Source organism: Mya arenaria, chromosome 9 (assembly GCF_026914265.1).
Source record: "Mya arenaria isolate MELC-2E11 chromosome 9, ASM2691426v1".
NCBI classification, from domain to species: Eukaryota; Metazoa; Mollusca; class Bivalvia; order Myida; family Myidae; genus Mya; species Mya arenaria.
The window spans coordinates 47,204,480-47,229,687 of record NC_069130.1 but is presented as its reverse complement, the minus strand read 5'-3'; the positions used below and the strand labels follow the sequence as shown (position 1 = coordinate 47,229,687).

General features: G+C 38.1%; 2 protein-coding genes across 6 annotated transcripts in view; one reads left to right on the top strand and one right to left on the bottom strand.

Moving 5' to 3' along the window:
* LOC128203280 (uncharacterized) overlaps positions 1–5,111 on the top strand; it is a 32,925-nt gene extending 27,814 nt beyond the window's left edge. For 4 of the 5 annotated variants that reach the window (XM_052904620.1, XM_052904623.1, XM_052904621.1 and 1 more), the window contains one exon: positions 2,064–5,111. In XM_052904620.1, the coding sequence (XP_052760580.1) occupies positions 2,064–4,372 (2,309 nt within the window). In that variant the 3' untranslated portion in view covers positions 4,373–5,111. The remainder of the gene's footprint in view (positions 1–2,063) is intronic. The other variant, XM_052904624.1, reaches the window with a different exon arrangement.
* An 8,532-nt stretch (positions 5,112–13,643) lies between these two features.
* On the bottom strand, positions 13,644–23,723 carry LOC128246107 (protein melted-like). The gene is given in 10 exon segments (XM_052964310.1): positions 13,644–15,401; positions 16,334–16,438; positions 16,639–16,744; positions 16,746–16,786; positions 17,032–17,109; positions 17,111–17,167; positions 20,064–20,203; positions 22,323–22,440; positions 23,177–23,210; positions 23,542–23,723. Coding segments are annotated over 10 exon segments (1,053 nt in total). The 3' UTR covers positions 13,644–15,209.
* Positions 23,724–25,208: the final 1,485 nt, after the last annotated feature.

Sequence of the window (25,208 nt, the reverse complement as noted above, 5' to 3'; positions counted from 1 at the left end):
AAAGTTAGATAGTGTTGAAACTCTGTATTTCTAGCACACTGGATAGGCATTTTCGGTGACGTCAGCCGTGCTGGAATAATAATATCTGTCATGTGTTCCCGTTCCGGCAAGCCGAGTTATCTGGCAACGCAGCGTGCCCGAGGGTCGGATTTTTCTACCCGGAACGGACACACATGATATATATTTTTTCTAGCATACCTTAAATTACCCTTAAAAGACGTGATAGCGAAGGAACTTATTGACGTATGCAGTGAATACAAATTACTGCGCGTCATGACGTCAGTAAACATCATCGCACGCGCTTTTTGGTGAAATGTGCAAAAACGCCCTTTTTTATGTATTTTCTTCACAAAAATGTAATTTAAGGCATGCTAGAAAAAAATCTATCATGTGTGTCCGTTCCGGATAGAAAAATCCGACCCTCGGGCACGCTGCGTAGCCGGTAACTCGGCAAGCCTCGTTACCTGGCAACGCAGGTGCCCTCGGGTCGGATTTTTCGATCCGGAACGGGAACACATGACAGATATTATCACTCTAGCACACCTGATAGGCATTTCCGGTGAATTCAGCCGTGCTGGTAAACTCCATCTGGCATCCCCCATGCCAGATGAGTCACGCGCTGTGACGTAATATTTTCATTTTCTTTTATTAAACACTAAATGTAACAATAGTTATGAGATTTCAATAGATGAGTTCGATTAACAGTACCTATACAAAAATATTCCTTAAAAACAAAACAAAATAACCCTTAAAAGACGTGATATCGAAGGAACTTATTGACGTATGCGGTGAATACAACTTATTGCGCGTCATGACGTCAGTAAACATCATCGACGCGCTTTTTGGTGAAATGTACAAAAACGCGCTTTCTTATGTATTTTCTTGACATCTCCCATGTAAGATGAGTCACGCGCAACAACGCGCCACTTCTTATTTCATTTATTGTATGGTTTATGAAAAATATATTTGCCATTTTAATAAAACGCAATCAAATATATATGTTTGCAAGAATTTAAATTAATATTGAAAATAATTAATCGTTAAGAACGCTATTTTAGCTATAAAAAATTACTGCGCTCTATGACGTCAGTAAACAACGTCGCACGCGCTTTTTGGTGTAATTGTACAAAAGTTAAAATTGATAAATTTAGATATGCAAGAAAATATATATCAATCATGTATTTCCGGTGTGGATACAAAAATCCGACCCTCGGGCACTCTGCGTGGCCGGTAACGAGACTTGACGAGTTACTGGCCACGTAGCGTGCCCGAGAGTCGGAAATTTGATCCTGACCGGAAACACATGCTTGATATATTTTCTTGCATATCTATAATTAGCAATTTGTGGAAAATTTGACGTAGAAAACGAGATATTGTACATTTCACCAAAAAGCGCGTGCGACGTTGTTTACGTCTTGTGATAATGCTGCTTCTTAACTTCTGCAACAAGCGCCTTATGACAATGCTGTTACTAATCTTCTGTACTAAGCGTCTTGTAATATTGCTGCCTCTTATCTTCTGTACCAAGCGTCTTGTAATATTGCTGCCTCTTATCTTCTGTACCAAGCGTCTTGTGACAATGCTGTTACTTATCTTCTGTACCAAATGTCTTGGTAAAGGCTGCTACTTATCATCTGCAACAAGCGTCTTGTGATAATGCTGCTTCTTATCTTCTGTAACAAGCGTCTTGTAATAATTCTGCCTCTTATCTTCTGTACCAAGCGTCTTGTAATAATGCTGTTACTTATCTTCTGGACCAAATGTCTTGGTTAAGGCTGCTACTTATCTTCTGCAACAAGCGTCTTGTGATAACTCTGCTTCTAATCTTTTGTTCCGGGCCTCTTGTGAAAGGCTGATACTTATTTTTTTCAACAGACGTCTTTTTATAATTCTGCTTCAAATCTTCTGCATCAAGGGTCTTGTGATATTGCTGATGTTTATCTTTTGTACCAAGCGTCTTATCAAAAAAAAGGTTTATGTTTTCCCACCAAGTGTTTTAAAATAATGCATACGTATCTGTTTTTAACTTTTATGTTTTAAATGTTATATATTTTTTACTACAGGACTACGACTACGTTTGGCAAACCATTACCGAACCACGTTGGCCGACATGCCGATATCTCCCATTCTTGGAGAAAAGAACGCCAAACTCAACAAATTCTACGTGGCACCGAAAATTGTGGAGAAAAATCATAGAAAAATCGGCAAAAATGACAAAGAAGAAAGCGGTAAACATGTTGTAAAATTTTCAGATGTTTTCTTAAAAGAAGATCACTTGCTCAGAAATGTTTTCCTTGTTGGAGAACCGGGCAACGGGAAATCCACATTCTCCGTAATGTGTGCCCTAGAATGGACTCACCAGTATTTACCAGCGGAGGAAAACGTCGGTATTAAAACAAGCTTTGCCGACCCAGAATTCTTCAAAGAGTTTGCATTTTTGTTTCATGTCACTCTACGAGATTCAGGTAAAACGTGTGATCTAGCACAAATGATCAAGGATCAACTAATACGTAAAATCTACCACGAGATGGATGCTGATGATAGCTTCCGGCTATTGCAGACGGTGCTGGAAAGTGAGAAATGTTTAATCATAGCTGACGGCCTCGACGAATGGACCCATCCGGAAAACGTAAACTGTACCTGCAAAACTGAGGAAAAAGTCATCCCTTTCCGTAATTCGGCCAACAAGGCCACACTCTTCACGACAACGCGTCCCTGGCGAATGTCACAGTTTAGAGTGCAGGATTCAAAGATCGACAAATATCTTGAAATAGAAGGAGCAGCAGACACAGAGCAACTCGTGGAAAATATCATCAACATTCTTAATGAGGATTCTGAGGATGAACGGACACCAGAGGCTTTCATGGGAATGGTGTCAGCGAAGGGTCTTAAAGGATTATTGTCAGCACCTATCAGTATCACCCAGCTCGTGTGCCTGTGGTTCGAGGGTAAATCGTTAACCGATTCAAAATGTGACATTTATGCTGGCGTTATAAACATGCTGTCACGTAGACATAGTTGTAAGCAAAGCGGGCATAACATTCCGGAAATCGATCTGCCACCCGTATTAAAGAAACATAAATGCTTCGTGCAAAATCCCATGGTTTATCTTGCGCTGGCAAAGTTGGCATACACAACTTTGTTTTCAGAGTGCAGAGATTCGTCTGTTGTCTTCAGCAACACAACAGTCGACGATTTGTTAATAGGGGAGCAGGTTGAATTTGCATTAAAGTCAGGCTTACTCACGGAGAAGAAATCCAACTCATTAATCGAGGAATCATCTCACTTTTCATTCTTTCATAAAACACTTCAAGAGTTTTTAGCGGCTCTTCATTTATGTTTGAATGAAAACGACTACAGTCAGCTATCATACAAGTACGAACAAGATAATAAAGAAAATATCTTGGGAGATGTTTCTCAGACATTTATTTTCATATGTGGAATGAAGCCCGAGCTCGGTGTACAAATGTCTTCATGGATCAATAGTTCTAGACCACCATACCAACCATCATTCGACAGTACAGAGGCTAAACTACTTCAGCACCTGATTCTCTCCGGGAACCGTGAAGCCAGGGCGAACAACTATGGTGACATACCGCTCTATCTCGCACACTTCTGGATTCGTAGTTACCAGGATGTCGTAGTGTTAAAAAAGCTGATGATGATAAACAAGGAACGTATTCAGTCACTAGTCATCTATGGATGCAATGATCAAATTAATGGGGAAGAGGTGCAGGAGGTGATCACATCCTCCTCCGACTCCCTCAAAGCAGTGACACTGTGGGACCGTGATGGGCAGTATGACCTGTCCCAGTGTCACAGGCTGGAATATCTGGATATACTGGGACGCAATACAACACGTGTGCAGGTTGATCCAACACATATTACAACATGTACCTTAGATAGTGTATCATCGAATGTTGAATTGTACATATTTAGATTATTTAAACACGATCAAAGGTGGAGATTTAGATTATTTAAACACGATCAAAGGCGGAGTAAACTACAACGTGTTGAGTTACGTAGCGTTAAGAATGTCCAGTTACTTGTGGATACACTACCAAGTCTCCCTCCGTTACAACGCCTTGACATATGGGGTACAGATCTAGGTGAGCTCCACCTCCTCCCTCCAGCCTCCATCACCGATATTAAACTTACGTGGGTGACAATGACAGCGGGGGCGGTGCGGAGTCTGATAGAGACGATGAAGAACATACCACACACCATTACATGCTACATGGAGGGCTGCAGGGTGAAACCTGCCAGTGAGATGAAAGACATCCGAGAACATATAAACAGTTCGCCGTCATTCGAGGTTCTCGAGTTTGACGATACGAGTGTAGGGCTTCATTTCAGATCCACCAAAATGTGAACAATAAGTTAAGTGTTAGCATCGATTATGGGAATTCATATTTGATGAAAAACAATGAAACAATCAATGAAAGTGTCATTCTATTTATAGAAATATATGTCATTTTTCCCTGAACTAATTATCATCAACCACTTTATATGTGTATTCAAAGTTAATTTGTTTTATGCTGTGTATTTGCATGCATCCAAAAATAGATTTATCTTGACAGATGACACAGCAATGTTGTTGGGGCTGGTGTTTTTAATATATCGAACGCGGATGAAAACTTTCTTTTTTTATTATAACACAACAGTCCGTAATCAACACGTGCAATAGTCGGTTAATTAATCTTGATCGACTTTTTTTTAAAGAATCTCTTAATAAAGCAACTAATTTCCTAGTTTAATGTGATATCATTTGATAAATGTTAGGTATTTACTTCGCTTATGGATTATGAATTAATGGGAAATATTTAGTTTTTTCTTTATTTACAATGGCATCCTTGATCAGCTGTATTTTATATTCTGTATTAGAGGAGTATACCAATAACACGTTGACTTTTTATGTTTATTATCGATTACATAAACATTATTATGAAATCTACAAAATGATATTATGTATCAACAAATGCTACAAAAGAAATAACCAAACATTGAGTAGATTTAGTTACCTAAATAATAGAATATATAATTGCGTATTATTTAAAATATCGCACAATTTGATTATAATTGAAGAATATATGATTAAACGTTGAAAATATTGTTTGATTTGTATTTAATACAATGAGGGTGAGGATGTGTTAGAATGATGATGATGATGATAATGATTGTGGTGATGGCGGTGGTGGTAACGACGACGATGATGATGATGATGATGAGGGTGGTGGTTGTGGTTGAGACGATGTCGACGACGTCGATGATGATTGCGGTAACCGTGGTAACGACGGCGATGATGATGATGATGGTGGTTGTGGTGGTTAATACTATGAGTATGAAAATGTGTTAGAATGATGAGTATACGTATTATAATGATGACAACAACCACGACGCCGACGTCGATGATGATGAAGTTGAGGATGATGATGATGATGATGATGATGATGATGATGATGATGATGATGATGATGATGGTGGTGGTGGTGGTGGTGGTGGTGGTATAGCTTGAGACGATGTCGATAATGATGATGGTGGTAGCCGTGGTAACGACGGCGATGATGATTATGATGATGATTATGATGAAGTTAACTTAATATATTGAGTGGGATTATTCGCAGTCTAGGAGGAAAAGTAAGCTCTTTGCATGATCTTCCGTGAACAATTAATATTTGGCATCATCGCACTTTCGCAAATCCTTACTACTAAACGTATGTAAATAAAAACGCTACAGTGGTTGAATTAAGGCTGTATTTAATAACCAAACCACAAATGAATAAAATATGAAACAACACTCCTGTGGAAATTAAATTATGCAGAAAGTCGCAAATTAATCATAATGCTGTAAGGTGAAATTTAATTTAAATTGATTGCCGCCACCCAAACGGATATATTGTAATATGCAGTAACGTGCGTTGCGTTCATGACGCCGCCTGTATAAACGCAGTCCCTTGTCAGCATTGGTGATATTAAATCGTGATACATCACTAAATGTCACGAAACGCCATCGACGAGCACGATTGTCGACCGTCCCCTGACGACAAACTTGACGGTGACGCCACGTGAGAATCATGTCACGATAGGTCTCATGTAGCGTATGTCCCGCTCTGTAAGCCGATTCCTCACTGTACTGCGGTTGTAATGTCATAGTGCTGATGCGGACGGCATCTGCGTCGTTGCGTATTCTTAACCTTTGTGCCGTTACTGAACATCGCTCAAGATATTCAAATAAAACTCTCGACAGCCATAAGGCTTACAAGTATTGATTTTTCTTGAGTTATACCCGTTTTTAGAAATACAAACACAGTTGTTGGCGTTCGCCGTGCATCGTTTTTGTTGCGCCGCTCTTGTTGGATAAATGTAATACATTGGTAGGGATACCTAACAGATAATCAAATGTATAAAAATCAGAGATCAGATATTTATAAAGACACTATATAATACATTTGCAAGAAGAGGAGAATTTCAAAATGTCAAAATCTTAATATTGATTTTTGAATACAACGCATTGAATCTTACTTACTGCAGATATCCCATCGCTTACGACACTATATACACGTATATAGATATGTAGCTTTCGCAGTGATGACGTATTTTTCCAATTTTAAATTTACTGGGTTGGTCTTCCACATTAATACCAGTTATTTTAAAAATAGTGTTTACAATCGAAACCCATTGGCTCGAACTCATCGTTGGCTTGAACTGTAGGTAAAGGACCGATTTCTTTCTACTTAATGTAAGCATTTACGCTTGGCTCGAATTTCCCGAGGCTCGAGGTATTTTCGCCGGTCCATGGGAGTTCGAGCCAACGGGGTTCGACTGTATATATATATGTATTGCCCAAGGTCAAGGTACTTAGTCACAAGCCGGGTCTAACTCGTATGGATATAGGGAAAATGTAAAACAAGCTTTGAATGAAAATACGACACTAATGAATGCCATAAAAGTATTTTTACGAAATATCGTAAACCAAAACATATAAAGAGTCAATAGCATCTGTATAATAACATTTCCCGAAACACATATCAGGGTGGACAGTCAACCCTACTAGAAAAATATGATTTTGTAAATAGTGCCAGACAAAAGTGGAAAATGGAAATGAAACAAAGAACTGTAACACTACTTATGGTAAGAAAGTATGAGAAAAACATGGACGTTAACGATGTGTTTACCATCCAATATTGACACGAAAACAGTTAGATCGGCTCATTTCTCCAACTTTTTATACTGACGGATAATTAAACGGTAGGTGGTGGAGATGGTGGTGGTGGATTTTGTGAAAATAAAATGCCCACGCTTTCGCCAACGCTAAAAATATATCAGTAATGGCTACATGGTACCGCGATTGGATGTTCAGTGACACATGAGATAAAACTCAAAGGTGATTGGCTGAGGCAATAATCTATGCGATAGTTCGTCGCACGCGCTTTTTGATGAAATGTACAAAATTGCGTTTCCATCGTCAAGTTTTCCACAAATTCATAACTTTAGGTATGCAAGAAAAAATATCAATCACGATTTTCCGGTCTGGATCGAAAAATCTGACCCTCGGGCACGCTGCGTGACCGGTAACTCGGCAAGCCTCGTTACGCGTGTGCCCTCGGGTCGGATTTTTCTATCCGTACCGGAAACACATAAAAGATAGTAATATTCTCCTTACTGCCTCGATAAGAGTAGCATGACATAGCAGAGCACGAAACAACACAGTAATATTTTTATAATGCAACCATAGTAACGCGCTACCAGCCCATGTGACGTTTTGTTCTACGCATGCTGAATTTAAAAACTTAATGAAATAAATATCAGCTGCAGAAAATCTTAAAAACTCCGCGATTTTGTTTGACAACGTTTGCGCGACGTCATCTTAACATTTGACGTCAATCGGTCGTTGCATTTTGAAATAAACAACGTCTGCTCTTAGACAGTCAAGCTTGCTATCAATCTCATTAAAATCATATCGTGACGTTCACTTTATTTCATTACGTTATGTAACGTCGTCAAGCGTGTATTGGGGATCTGATTTTAATGAGATTGGCTTGCTATGAAATATATCGTCACAAGAACGTTTTGAAATTCGCTCAAACATTTAATTTTCAAAGAAATAGGGAAAACACAATCCGAAACGTATAAGCTACTAAAGCTGACACGGGGAGAAAACTGCGTTTCCGTGCGCTTGTTTTCTAATGGCACCGTTAGTCGTGACGTCAATTGAAGAGAAACTGAAAGCGGACTGCACAGTGACTGTACGGGAGCTGTGCAACGCCGCATAGCGGCATCGCCGCATAAACGTGTTTTTTTTTCGTTTATGCGGTGATTTCACGCATAAAAAAGGATTTCTTTATGGGGCAAAAAGGCACACTTTCGCCACATAAAAAGCAATTAAAACACATACTAGTACAATAGTGGTTGATAAAGTTTCATCAAGATCGGTCTTAGTTTTTTATGTCCACTTAACAAGCTTTGAACTAGACTTTTAGAGACGTAATTTTTGACAAAGATTTAGTAAGATCGGTTTAAATGTGAACCAAACCAATTGATCTTTCTGCGAAAACGTTTGAAATGACGTTAAACCCGACTAAAGGATGGAATAAATGTTACGACAAAGCACAACACCGTCATTAGGGACATTCAGAAAACTGAATCGTCCTATGACGTAACATATATTCTTGCCTTATTTACAGACTGACGAAAATTCAAAAATGTCGATAAAGTAGTCAGCTAGTTTAAAGCATACACATGCATGTTCTTCTAAAACAATGATATATTTACTGTATTGTGCACAAATAATCACACTTAAGCAACTAACTTTCTTTTTCAAAATAGTCGATCAAGCAGTTCAGCGGCCTAGCGGCCTAGCGGCCTAAAATTGGTTTCTAATATAAACTATTTATGCATGCCTTTCCTTCTCTAAAAAATGACAAAGTTATGGTTTCTATCACAAATCACCATCCTTTAACGAATGTCTACATTTCGCCTAAAACTCGACCAAGCTGCCTAAAAAATCTATTATAGCGAATATCAGCATTTTTATTTTTTGTATTTAGCAAAATTGTTAAGCCATAGATTTATCATTGTTTTGGAAGAAAACGCATGTAAACATTCCATTTTAGGCTGCTAGACCGCTAACTTCACGCCGCTAGGCCGCAGAAGTGCTCGATCGACATTTTTTTAAGAAAAGGTTTATAATTGCTTAAGAGTGATAATTGGGGCATAAACACAGAAATATATAAAAAAAATAGAAGAAGAGGCCGCTGACTACATACTTTCTACGTCATTTTAAACTAATAATAGGGTCATCATGGACTTCTTTCTTTCATTGATTGTGTTTTAATGCACAAGTCATTTGAACACTAAGGGTTTATTTTCAACTTCCATTTTGGCTCAACTTGCATGCCAACTTTTCTCATATTTTCTTTAATCTTAATCATCATCATAATCAACAACATCATCACAACCACTATCATCATCACCACAATCACAACCACTACCACCATCATCATCCCCACAATCATCATCATCATCATAATCATCATCATCATCATCATCATCATCACAACCACCATCATCATCTCCACAATCACAACCACCACCATTATCTCCACAATCACAACCACCACCATCATCATCATCCCCACCATCATCATTATTACCAACGCTAGCATCATCATAACTATCATAAATATTATCATCATCATCTTGATCATCATCATCATCATCATCATCATCATCATCATCATCATCATCATCATCATCATCATCGTTTTGTTGAAATATTTTTTAGCATTATAATTAATGGTTAGGTTAATCCTCTTTATGTGGCAAAAAGGCACAGTTGCACCCCATATAAGCAATTTCTGCTTTATGCGTTGAGCGTCGCCGCATAAACGTTTACGCGTTGAAAATCACCTCATAAACGAAATAAAAACACGTTTATGCGGCGATGCCGCTATGCGGCGTTACAGAGCTGTCAGAGGCTGCCAATGACGGCTGTGGAACCGCACACAGAAATCTGACCACCGACCATTTTTCTAACTATATAAAGTAACAGTATGACTCCTAAAACATTTTTAACATTGTGAACAGGTACTCGGCCGTGATCTCATCCGGGCGCTTAGAAGAGAAGAGGAGTGACATCCCGGTCAACCTGAGGGCACCTGTGTTGCCAGGTAACGAGGCTAGCCTAGTTACCGGCTACGCAACGTGCCCGAGGGTCGAATTTTTCTATCTAGAACAGAAACTCATAATTGATTTTTTTCTAGCACATCTTGAAAAGCGCATTTTGGTACATTTCACCCAAAAAGCGCGTGCGATGATGTTTACTGACGTCATGACGCGCCGTATTTTTTATTCACTGCTTATGTGAAGAAGTCCCGTCAGTTTCACGTCTTTTAAGAGTTATTTTGTTTTGTTTTTCGATGAATATTTTTTGAAAAGTTCATGTTCAAGAACCTCATCTATTGAAATATCATATTAATGGTTACATAAAGTATGTAATAAAAGAAATTTACAATATTACGTCACAGCGCGTGACTCATCTGGCAATGGGGGGGTGCTATATGGCTGAATTCACCGGAAATGCCTAGCCAGAAAAAGTCGTCTTACACCCCCATATAAAATGAGTTACGCGCAACAACGGTTGGTAAAAAGTATATCATGCCATTTCAAAACAGCGCAATCAGAAATATAAGTATGCAATACTTTTAATTATCAAAGTGCTGAAAGCACTGATGGACTAGGGCTTCATTCAGGGGAATGTTGACAACCATGTTCTAAGCATTGAAAAAATCGGCTCACATCACAAGGGGTCACTGTTTATTGGGCTAGCTTAAACTTTAGACTAAAACTGCTTGCAAGCTGCAAAGGAAATTTGAAAAATCTAGTTAAGTGTGTGTAGAGTGAGAGGGATGGGGGGGGGGGGGGGGGGGGGGGGGCTAAAGCGTTAAATCAGATAAACTCATAGTTCTTTTGAATTTCTGAAAGTCGTTAAATAAGACTTGTACAAATTAATTTACGTGGTCGGCACACATACTTCTTTAATTTGATCAAATCCTTTTATATCAAAGGTCTGTTATTTGCAGTTTCAGAGAAGATTTTCAATGATGTAATTATATACTATATAGAAAACCTGTCACCTCTTTTTTAGGGGAGCTTTAAACCAAATGCAGAGCCATACTTTGAACAATCTTTGTAAAAGACATCTACATTGTACACCTATGTCAGACTGCATACACAATGCTATTAGGAAGTAGTTTTTATTCAGAAAGTGAAATTTTATTACGGTATGAGTTTAATGCTGCACTCTCATTTTGACAACTTTTGTCTTGGAACGAGCCATTTTTTTACGAAAATCCATAAAAACCAGTTATATAAGACTGCTGACCAAAATTTAGATGGCAGGTTTTTATACTAAAGTTAAAAAAATGATGTTTTAAGCATTTTTCTTAAACTGTTAGTAACGGTTTAAGCCATAAAACATTAATTTCGGAACGGAAATATGACAAAGTACGAGCTGATTGTTTGTCAGCAATCTGATATCATTGGTTTGAAGATGTTTACGCAAAAATTTGCTCTTTCGAACACAAAAAAAGTTGTTATAACGGTAAATCTGTGAGAGGGTAGCTTCAAACTATCACGGAAACATGCAAATTATGTCGAAGAAAAGAACAGGGACCGACTTCGGAATACCAACATTGTATACAAAGGATAACAATACTTTTTTAACCAACTTTCCTGGTTGTTTTCTACTAAGACCGCACGCTTTATTCGCTTTACGTATGAGTTCACAAGATATTTCGAATGCGCGACGGGCACCGCGGTTAGCTGATACTGGTTTCTTTTCGGATAAAAGAGAAAGAGGGTACTAGTCTATCAATGCAGAGCATTGAACGGAAAAATTTCGATGCGTACTTTTCCAATATGTTCATATTCTTACTGCATATAATCTGACCGTATGCAAGAACATTCATGTAGTTAACCCGATTAACTCACTCGCTACGTATGAATTTCTTGTGCTTCATTAAAAGAACATACAGTTAGCTTGAATTGTTAGGAGAACCATTTTTATTGGATGTTTTCATTGTAATCAGTTCTGGTACTACTTTGATTATTCAAATTCGCTAACGGCAATCCAATCAAAATACAGCATATGAATACATTACGTCAGTGAACCCCCAGATGCGGCTTGAGAATGCAGATAGCGCGTTTATGGCTATGAACTAGGCCACAAGTGCGCGCGCCCTAGTCCAAAAATTGAAAATAGATAATCGTAAAACCGATTTAAGAGGAACTATTTGACGTCAATAGTGATTTTAAAATCCTGCGCTTTTTGACGTCAGTACCCTGGGTACCCTACGTCGCACGCGCTTTTTGTGAAATCTTCAAAAGGGCGTTTTCTACGTCATTTTTTCCACAAATTCATCATTTTAGATATGCAAGAAAATATCAATTATATATTTTCGGTCCGGATCGAAAAATCCGACACTCGGACACGCTGCGTGGCAAGCGTCGTTACCGGCTTACGCGCGTGCCCTCGGGTGGGATTTTTCTATCCATACCGGAAACATATTATATATACGTATAATCCTCCATCAGGATAATGCCCACTTCATACTGCGGCGACCACTCAGCATGAGATTAGCGTCCTAGCGCTGGAGGTTTTCCCATATCCGCCGTACTCACCTGACCTGGCACCGTTTGACTTTGCTATTTTCCCGAAGTTCAAGTCCCACCTCAAAGTTCTCCGATTTAAAAGTTAACGAGAGCTAAAGACAGCTGCAAACGCATCGATACACCAGTACCCGGCAGAGTACATTCGGGATATCATCTTCAACAAATGGCCAAAGAGATATAAACGTTGTTTACAATGGTTCGGTGCCTATTTTGAGAAGAAGTGAGATCACACCAGGCCCCAATAACACGAAAACACTTCAGTCAAATTTCAATCTCAGCTTATTTTACCAGCATCAGAAGTTATTGAAAATAACATATGAGTTTACACCTTTGAAAAGGAATTTTATCATAGAATATGTTGAAGTATGACTTTGGTCATGATCCCAAGGGAATACTTTTTTACAGTCAAAGATGTATTTAGGTACAATCCTTGTTTCTTAACAACTACTCAAGCATACGTTTTGCTTTGGAGTTAATTTGTGTGAGTCATTATAAACAAGTTGATGAGTTTCAATATAAATAGGTTAAACACAAAATTTAAATACTAATTTTGATAGGTTTGCTTTTATAAACAAAATGATAAAGTTATAGGCTAAAACAAAGTTGGTTTTAAGGGCCTTTGCTTAAAATGGTTCTATGTTACAATTTTGTTAATTTAGTTTTGAGGTTAAACCTTCAGCAAGCACAATCTTTATGCAGTTCACATTCGTTGTCATTTAATACGGGTTTTTTAAACGAGCTTTCTAAATTGATGGCCCCGAATATTGGGTCATTTATGTCATAAGTTCTTATAGACAATTTACAGCGCTAAAATAAAACAAAAATATCGCTTAATATTTTTTGATGATGTAACGTCATATCTTTTTGATTGTTATTATAACATTTATGATATAAAAAATTCTTACATCTAAGACCAATAAATTACAAACACGACTTTTGAATATGCTTTTTTTATTATGAAAACACGTCATCACAATTATTATGTCAAGAAAATTTGTTGACATTGGTGACAGATGAAAATACCAAAATAAATGTCAGGCTCCATAACCAGTATAGTTAGTATAAGGATTAACAAAAAACGACAAAGGTATGGATTGTAACAATGACACAGGTGTTCTAGGGTAATAGTTGAAAGTCAGGCGCGTAGCTGACTATACGCGAGTACGCGGCTGAATCCACATGATTTTGACAAAAAGTCAGCCAAAGTTGCACTATGCGTACTTGACTACTTGATCCTAAAACTGTCCATTTTCCAGCACTAAAAACACACCTCAGAATGCCCAGAATGCACTCTGGTTATCAAATATTTCCGAGGGAGCATGCTCCCGAACCGCCTAGCCCAATAATGAATCCACGCGAATATAAGGCTAGCTACACCCCTGACAGTCAAACCTCATAGTGATAGCATTGTGTGTTAAATATGGCTGCAGTACTCTCAAATGCTTTAAAACATTCTTGATTCATTTTAATACTACGTCTACAAACGTTATATATTGCACCTCTATTTGAAAAGGTTAACAACAGAAAAATGTCTATATGAACACCAAAGACCCTTACAGAAGACCAATACAGGAAGACCCATACTGGAGCCCTATTACAGAATTATTATTTTTTTAATAAAGAATGTGCCTTTACCTTAGAGTCAAGAATTTCCTAATTTGCTGCGTTGCACTCTAAAAGATGCTTATATGCTTAATGTATATTCTGGCATTAATTTATGGAAACTGAAGTTTTAAAACTAAAAATACAAATAATGTATACTTCAACAAAACACATATTTACATGTAAACACCACTTTTCTGATAAATGTGTAACAATGTTTCCAATCAACAGCATATCAATTAATACTAATTTTAAATTGTATTCATAAAAATAACTTGGGTTTTTACTATGGTAATCCATTTGCGCCATAAACGCCACGTTTTGTTGAAATAAGAAAATACAGCTTTGAAGTAATTATCATTTTTTGGAAAAAGGTTTTGTATATGTATATTTTTTTCAAATTATCAGTTCATTAATGTGGACATATACAATACTAACTTACCTATAAACATTGATAAATGCATGGCCATATCACCATTATAAAATTTACTGTCAAGCACATTCACATAAATATATCCATAAATGTATTTAAATGTATAAACATAGAACAACAAATATAAACTACAATAAAACAAAAGAGAAACAGGCTGAGCCATCAAAAAAACCCAGCAGTTAAGACACCAAAACATGGAAAGTGGACACAAATGGTCCACCATCTTTCATCAATAATGTTTGTACTTGGTTACAAACTACAAATTGTTGTATCACAGTATATGCACTTAGTCAAAATGCAAACATTTTTATTAATTCAGATATGTACACTTTGTTATAATTGCAGCAATTCTACATCTAAAGTTATGAAGATCTTAATATCACTGTCTATCACAGCGTGTGCACTGTGTCACAAATGCTATAACTTTGTATCGCGTACAGCAGATCGGGGTCTAGATGGAATGGTTGGTATGGTGACGTTTTCCACAACAGTACACTCTCCATCATTCTGAGCCTTGGCCACAGCTAGATGGATGGATGCACTGTACCCAGGGCTCAATGTTTTGTTGGCCTTTTGCTTTTAACACATAGTTCTGGTCTGTTGTGAAGATTTCAAAAGCCTTTGGAATATCACGAATGCCTTTGCGTACAGCTTTCACACTCTGTATTTCTCGCACTGGTAACGTTTCTTTTCTCTATAAAAAAAAATTAATTTCATGATATTATAGATGGTTTACGCAGATTTATTTTTATTAAACTAAGCCTTAGCTTACATTGATAGTAAAATTGGTTGCCACCGCACCACACATAGATGAACAAGACCATCGGTATATTTGTAACATTCACATCCTTTTAATTTGTAAATTTAATTAAATTGGAGGTGAATATTTTAAGATGAATATTGTTTTTCATTCCTTATACAAGAACATGTAAGTTATCACATTGACGTTCATAATCAGATATCTACTTGGCACTGCATGTTTGATTAGCACTCTATTTACAGGGATGTCAAACAAGCGAATGTTTGAACAAAATCCGCACGGTGTGACCTTGACATTTGATCAAACAAAATGGGTTGAAATGCCTCCTTCTCATATGTGGAGAACATTTGTGTTATCATAAAACCCCCAGCCAGACCAAGACAAAATGAAGGTATTTTCACCTTAAATAAGACCTTGACATGGAATTTTTGACCAATGACCTTAACTTGTGACATTGACCTTTGACGAAAAGTCATTGGTCTTGCACTTAACATGCCAGCTGCACATGATGAACATTTGTGACAAATCACTTAAAAATTACCAAGTGCATTATCAAGTTGGACTTACTGATGGACATACAACTGGACGCACTGGCATGCACCTGGTTGACCGCTGTTGTGGTAACTATGTCTATCTCACTTCAAGCAGACACAACAAATACAGAGTGGAATAAAATCTCAAGGTGATATGTTTCACCATGCCCTTACCTTCAGCTAACACAATCTAATTCCAGTTAGACTTTGAAGTCACATAGGAATAATTTCTAATGTCAGTTAAATTTAGGTTATGTAAAGTGTTACATATGGAATCACTTACCTGCATGTCTAATGTGAGTTAAAATACAGTGAATATAAAGTGTAACATACCGAATCACTTTTGCTGTAGGTTATCTGGCTGCCGGAGAGAGTGAAGTATCGGGTCTTCCACCGCTCCAGAAACTTCCAGCGCCCTTTCTTCTCCTTCAACTGACCCTGTCCAATAGAGAATAGTAAATATTATATATTTCAAATTATAAACAGCTGAGCCGTGACTGGGCTGCCAGCGGGCAGTAAAATCGGGCAAGATTTAAGTGTTCACAAACGATCATGCCTGGATTGCTATCGTGCATCAATCACCAGTACAATTAAAGTATGATTTAAAAATTCAAATATTTAAAAAACTGTTAACATACAGCAATGACTGGACTTCCATCAGGCATCAGTTCAGACATTTTCTCCGGGTGGTTACACATAAAGCAGGCCCAGTACTTGCGAGGGGCGTTAAACTCGAACACATCAGTATCGGTCACCATGGAGCTCCTGAAGCAAGGCATCCTGGTCCTGGAAAATGTTTGGGTAAAACTGCATTCAAGTTGAGAGAACTTTTATGTATAATTTAGAATACAAGTACATTCAATATTTGCTTATAAAATATTTATTTTTGGACAAACATTTTTTTAGCAGTAACAGATATAAACATTTTTTTTAAAATCTAATTAGATTTAAATAACATGCATATGCAAACCAAAGACATTTACATATATTTCCTTTATTTACCGCCAATACATGATCATTAGGGATGTTACCTTTGCTAATGGGAAGGATGAGGTGACAAGTGTGATATAGCCACTGTTTCCTTTCTCCGGGTAGAGCGCATCCCAACAATGTTTTAAGGCTGCTCACACTTAAATCCTGCTGGCTTAACGCCGAGGCTGACTGGGCCTGTAAATAGATAGGATATCATACAGTATTTCTATTTATAGCCACCATTTCCTTTCTGCTAAGCAGTGTAAACAGCTGCTCATACATAAATCCTTCCGACTCTTAGCTGAGGCTGACTGGGTCTATAAATAGATAGGAAGTCATGTTGCTATCTATAGAGCTTAAATCCTGCAGGCCCAAGGTTGACGCTGACTCGGTCTATAAACAGATAGAAAATCAAACAGTGTTGCTAACTTTAGAGCTTAAATCCTGCTGACCCAGGGTTGACGCTGACTTGGTATATAAATAGATAGGATGTCATACAGTGTTGCTTTATATAGAACTTAAATCCTGCTGGCCCAGGGTTGACGCTGACTTGGTATATATATATATATATAGATTGGATATCATACAGTGTTGTTTTATATAGAACTTAAATCCTGCTGGCCCAGGGTTGACGCTGACTTGGTATATATATAGATAGGATATCATACAGTGTTGTTTTATATAGAACTTAAATCCTGCTGGCCCAGGGTTGACGCTGACTCGGTCAATAAACAGATAGGATATCAAACAGTGTTGCTAACTATAGAGCTTAAATCCTGCTGGCCCAGGGTTGACGCTGACTTGGTATATAAATAGATAGGATATCATACAGTGTTGTTTTATATAGAACTTAAATCCTGCTGGCTCAGGGTTGACGCTTACTCGGTCTATAAACAGATAGGATATCAAACAGTGTTGCTAACTAAAGAGCTTAAATCCTGCTGGCCCAGGGTTGACGCTGACTTGATCTTTAAATAGATAGGATGTCATACAGTGTTGCTAACTATAGAGCTTAAATCCTGCTGACCCAGTCCTGACGCTGACTAAGTCTATAAATAGATACAATATCATTCAGTGTTGTTTTATGTAGAACTTAAATCCTTCTGGCCCAGGGTTGACGCTGACTTGGTATAAAAATAGGATGTCATACAGTATTGCTTTATATAGAACTTAACTCCTGCTGGCCCAGTGCAGACGCTGACTAGGTCTTTAAATAGATAGGATGTCATACAGTATTGCTTTATATAGATCTTAAATCCTTCTGGCCCAGGGTTGACGCTGACTAGGTCTTTAAATAGATAGGATATCATTCAGTGTTGCTTTATATATAGATCTTTAATCCCGCTGGCCCAGGGTTGACGCTGACTTGGTATATAAATAGATAGGATGTCATTCAGTGTTGTTTTATATAGATCTTTAATCCTGCTGGCCCAGGGTTGACGCTGATTAGGTCTTTAAATAGATAGGATGTCATGCAGTATTGCTTTATATAGATCTTTAATCCTGCTGGCCCAGGGTTGACGCTGACTTGGTATATAAATAGATAGGATGTCATACAGTATTGCTTTATTTAGATCTTTAATCCTTCTGGCCCAGGGTTGACGCTGACTTGGTATATAAATAGATAGGATGTCATTCAGTGTTGCTTTATATAGATCTTTAATCCTGCTGGCCCAGGGTTGACGCTGACTTGGTATATAAATAGATAGGATGTCATACAGTGTTACTTTATATAGAACTTAACTTCTGCTGGCCAGTGCAGACGCTGACTTGGTCTTTAAATAGATAGGATGTCATTCAGTGTTGCTTTATATAGATCTTTAATGCTGCTGGCCCAGGGTTGACGCTGACTTGGTATATAAATAGATAGGATGTCCTACAGTGTTGCTTTGTATAGAACTTAACTCCTGCTGGCCCAGTGCAGACGATGACTCGGTCTATAAATAGGATGTCATACAGTATTGCTTTATATAGAACTTTAATCATGCTGGCCGAGGATTGACGCTGACTAGGTCTTTAAATAGACAGGATGTCATTCAGTGTTGCTTTATATAGAACTTAAATCCTTCTGGCCCAGGGTTGACGCTGACTTGGTATATAAATAGGATGTCATACAGTATTGCTTTACATGTATATAGAACTTAACTCCTGCTGGCCCAGGATTGACGCTGACTAGGTCTTTAAATAGATAGGATGTCATACAGTGTTGCTTTATATAGAACTTAACTCCTGCTGGCCCAGTGCAAACGCTGACTCGGTCTATAAATAGGATGTCATACAGTATTGCTTTATATAGAACTTAAATCCTGCTGGCCCAGGGTTGACGCTGACTAGGTCTTTAAATAGATAGGATGTCTTCCAGTGTTGCCAGCTATAGAAATTTAATCCTGCTGGCTCAGTCCTGACGCTGACTAAGTCTATACATAGATACGATGTCAAACAGTGTTGCTGTCTATATAATTTAAATCCTGCTAGTCCAGGGCTGACGCTGATTAGATCTATAAAAATGTGAACAACTACTTTAAACGACAAGAATGAATTTCTTCATTAGTGTGAATTTCTTCACTTTAACTTGACTCAAAGAGTTCATACCTGGACAGCCTGGAACAAGTGTGAATATTTCTTCAGAAATGTGAATTTCTTCACTATAACTTCACTCAATGAGTTCATACCTGGACAGTCAGAAACAATTGTGAATTTCTTCACTATAACTTTACTCAATGGCTTCACACCTGGTCAGCCAGGAACAAGTGTGAATTTCTTCACTATAACTTCACTCTATGAGTTCATACCTGGACAGCCAGGAACAAGTGTGAATTTCTTCACTATAACTTCACTCTATGAGTTCATACCTGGACAGCCAGAAACAAGTGTGAATTTCTTCACTATAACTTCACTCTATGAGTTCATACCTGGACAGCCAGGAACAAGTGTAAATTACTTCACTATAACTTCACTCTATGAGTTCATACCTGGACAGCCAGGAACAAGTGTGAATTACTTCACTATAACTTCACTCTATGAGTTCATACCTGGACAGCCAGGAACAAGTGTGAATTTCTTCATATAACTTCACTCAATGACTTCATACCTGGACAGCCAGGAACATGAGATGGATCCAGGTCTTTGGAAGCTTGGTGTTTAGGATGAAAAACTGCTTGCCATATAAACAATTTGTCCCCTTTATTCCACACTGGAAATTGAGAGGAACATAGCGCTTATGTCTGCCGTCTGAAAATACATTATTTAAACATTATGCAATAAAATACAATTTGGATTCATTTTACAAAATATCTATTTCCAACTTCTGGGCGTTAGTTGTATTGTTTATTTGATTCCTGTTGCTGGAGCTATATTTGGGCGCATGATTAATTGTGTACAACAAGAGACAGACAAAGTCCCCTCCATCACTATTTGCATAGACTGTCAAATCCTTCCACCACCAATATTTGCATAGACTGTCAAATCCCTCCACCACCAATATTTACATAGATGGTCAAATCCCCAACCACCAATATTTGCATTAACAGTCAAATCCCTCCACCACCAATATTTGCATAGACAGTCAAAATCCCCATCCACTAATATTTGCACAGACAGTCAAATCCCTCCACCACCAATATTTGAATAGACGGTCAAATCCTCTACCACCAATATTTACATAGACAGTCAAATCCCCTACCACCAATATTTGCATAGACAGTCAATCCCCCACCACCAATATTTGCATAGACAGTCAAATCATCTACCATCAATATTAGCAAAGACAGTCAAATCTCCTACCACCAATATTTGCATAGACAGTCAAATCCCCTACCACCAATATTTTCATAGACAGACAATATACCCCACCACCAATATTTTCATAGACAGACAATATACCCCACCACCAATATTTGCATAGACAGTCAAATCTCCTACCACCAGTATTTGCATAGACAGTCAAATCCCCTACCACCAATATTTGCATAGATGGTCAAATCCCTTTCCACCAATATTTGCATAGACGGTCAAATCCCCTAACACCAATATTAACATAGACAGTCAAATCCCCCACCACCAATATTTGCATAGACAGTCAAATCCCCTACCACAAATATTTGCATAGACAGTCAAATCCCCCACCACCAATATTTGCATAGACAGTCAAATCCCCCACCACCAATATTTGCATAGACGGCCAAATCCCCTACCAACAATATTTGTATAGACTGTCAAATCCCCTACCACCAATATTTGCATAGACAGTCGAATCCTTCCACCAATATTTGCAGAGACGGTCAAATCCCTTCACCACCAATATTTGCATAGACGGTCAAATCCCTCCACCACCAATATTTGCATAGACAGTCAAATCCCTCCACCACCAATATTTGCATAGACAGTCAAATCCCCTACCACCAATATTTGTATAGACTGTCAAATCCCCTACCACCAATATTTGCATAGACAGTCGAATCCTACCACCAATATTTGCAGAGACGGTCAAATCCCTTCACCACCAATATTTGCATAGACGGTCAAATCCCTCCACCACCAATATTTGCATAGACGGTCAAATCCCTCCACCACCAATATTTGCATAGACAGTCAAATCCCCTACCACCAATATGTGCATAGACGGTCAAATCCCCTACCACCAATATTTGCATAGACAGTCAAATCCCCTACTACCAATATTTGCATAGACAGTCAAATTCCCCAACACCAATATTAACATAGACAGATAAAATACTCTCACCACCAATATTGGCAAATAGGCAGACAAAATTCCCCCCACAACCAAAATTTTACATAGGTAGACAAAACTCCCCCACCACAAATATTTGCATAGACGGTCAAATCTCTCCACCACGAATATGTGCATAGGCAGATAAATACTCCAACACCAATATTTGCAGAGGTGGACAAATTCCCCCCACCATTATTTGTTAAGGCGGAAAAAGTTCTCCACCACCCCAATATGTTAATATTTTTTTCATAACTTGTACCATATTTAGATGTTCACATTCCTACTCACAAACAACTTAGATTGATTACCTACAACCTTGACTTTGTAGGTCATTGGAAAAATTGGTGGACTTGTTCTTTGTCCATGGAGGAGTTTGGTCATACAACATATCCAATTTTACCCACAATGCCGTATTTTGTACAAGGATGGGTCCTATCCGAGGCTATTCCATCTAATTACTTCCTATAAGACAATCTACCGTGTCTTACTTATACGTATACCAGGCAGGCAATGGAAGCCTGACTGGCAAATTTTGTGATTTTACCCAAGTGTAACTACAATCCTTAATAAGTGCATATGGCGTACATGTTCAACATGTACAAACTTGTCCTGCCTTACCCACAATGCTGCATTTGGCTGGTAGGGGGATCCTAGCGGAAAGACTGCTGATAAACTTCCTGATAGTGTCCATGTGTTTCTCGCAGAAGTGCTGAACACCATCTCGAAGTGGCTCAGGCTGGAAAAGGAGTTTGCCTAGTGTTAGCTTTTACTGAACTGTAAACAAGAGACCAATGGGTGTCTTGTGTTGGTTGTTATTCGTTCATCCAAACAAAGGGCAATAAACGCCACAATCATTAAAAGCAGAGTTATCAATCTTGCTTCTCATTTGCATATTGTCTCTTGAAAAATGAGGACTAAGGTGTACCGATGTTTGAATGTATTGAACAGTTTAGAGTAATGGCAATGGTTCAAGTTGTTGCACTACAACAATGAGGACCATCCAAAATACCCTTACTGTTATTATTCAAACAACAGGCAAGATTTGAATGGCAGGATCATTTCATGCAGGTAAGACATTAAAAAAATGACACTGTAATGACTTGTTCAGTATTTGACTAAAGGTCGTTTCATTTAAAAAAAACTTTAAAATTCTTCAATTATATGGACATATTGCTTATAGAATCCATGACACTCATAAAAGGTTTCTAGAAATATAATAGTTAGGGTTACTGGCCTCATTCCTTGAAGTATCCTTAATCCTTTACAACAGGATTAATCTAAGATTAATATTTTACTTTGGGTTTAATTTGTGTAATATTTGAATATTTCGGAGTTTGAAAGAAAAATATCTTTTAGATAATCATGATAAATTAATTTTGTTAATTAAAATCCAAATTAAGTATTTGGTTTAATGAAATAATCTACTTCTGTTTGTTATGCATTAGCACTTTCTAGATAATTGTGGCCCATACCGGAAGTCCTGAACTGCTGTTCAGTGTGAGTGCGCTGTTTAAAGATGCTCTATCCAGGGTTCATGTCGGGCTGACAAATCGGTCACTCAGTGATCTCGAGTTGGCGATACTCGTTCTAAAGTAATTAAAAACATTTGTGGTATGCACATACAGGTTTATAATTGAATAATGCTTTTTAAATGCCAGAAATTTACTTGTATCTTGTTGTATAAAAGTGTTTTCTTTATTTTTGTCTTAACTTCACTCTTTTTAGTGAACGCTATCCTTGTCAGCGATAATACATTATACTAAAATATAGTTTTTGTTAATAAGTTATTTTCAAAGGCATGTGTCCTCCTTTCGCATATGATAAGGAAAGTACCAACCTTGATGATGGTGTGAGACTAAGCTGACTGGATTTGTTGCTGTGTGGGACTTGTTGTTGTTGTTGTTGCTGCTGCTGCTGCTGTTGTTGCTGTCTCACACCAACGACATAACTGGGGTAGGCTGGGTTGCCAACAGTGATAATGGTCACTGTCCCTTCCGTCTGGCTGGATACGGACCGCATCTCCTTTTGACCCGAGCTAGAGTAGAAATATGTGAGGTTGACAATTTAGGGGCAAACTTTAGGTTGATAAAGGGGCAACTTATAAGTTGATAAAGGGGCGCCCTATAGGCTGATAAAGGGGCACCCTATAAGTTGATAAAGGGACACTATATATTCACTATAGGTTGATAAAGGGGCACTATATATTCACTATAGGTAGAAAAGGGGACACACTATAGGTTGATAAAGGGGTACACTATAGGTTGATAAAGGGACACACCATATGTTGATAAAGGGACACACTATAGGTTGATAAAGGGACACACCATATGTTGATAAAGGGGCACACTATAGGTTGATAAAGGGACACACCATAGGTTGATAAAGGGACACACTTTAGGTTGATAAAGGGACACACCATATGTTGATAAAGGGACACACTATAGGTTGATAAAGGGACACACCATATGTTGATAAAGGGGCACACTATAGGTTGATAAAGGGACACACCATAGGTTGATAAAGGGACACACTATAGGTTGATAAAGGGGCACACATAAGGTTGATAAAGGGACACACTATAGGTTGATAAAGGGACACACTATAGGTTGATAAAGGGACACACTATAGGTTGATAAAGGGACACACCATATGTTGATAAAGGGGCACACTATATGTTGATAAAGGGACACACCATAGGTTGATAAAGGGACACACTATAGGTTGATAAAGGGGCACATATAAGGTTGATAAAGGGACACACTATTGGTTGATAAAGGGGTACACTATAGGTTGATAAAGGGACACACCATATGTTGATAAAGGGACACACTATAGGTTGATAAAGGGACACACCATATGTTGATAAAGGGGCACACTATAGGTTGATAAAGGGACACACCATATGTTGATAAAGGGACACACTATAGGTTGATAAAGGGACACACCATATGTTGATAAAGGGGCACACTATAGGTTGATAAAGGGACACACCATAGGTTGATAAAGGGACACATTATAGGTTGATAAAGGGGCACACATAAGGTTGATAAAGGGACACACTATAGGTTGATAAAGGGACACACTATAGGTTGATAAAGGGACAAAGTATAGGTTGATAAAGGGACACACTATAGGTTGATAAAGGGGCACACTATAGGTTGATAAAGGGACACACTATAGGTTGATAAAGGGACACACTATAGGTTGATAAAGGGACACACTATAGGTTGATAAAGGGGGTTGATAAAGGGACACACTATAGGTTGATAAAGGGACACACTATAGGTTGATAAAGGGACACACTATAGGTTGATAAAGGGACACACTATAGGTTGATAAAGGGACACACTATAGGTTGATAAAGGGACACACTATAGGTTGATAAAGGGGGTTGATAAAGGGACACACTATAGGTTGATAAAGGGACACACTATAGGTTGATAAAGGGACACACTATAGGTTGATAAAGGGACACACTATAGGTTGATAAAGGGACACACTATA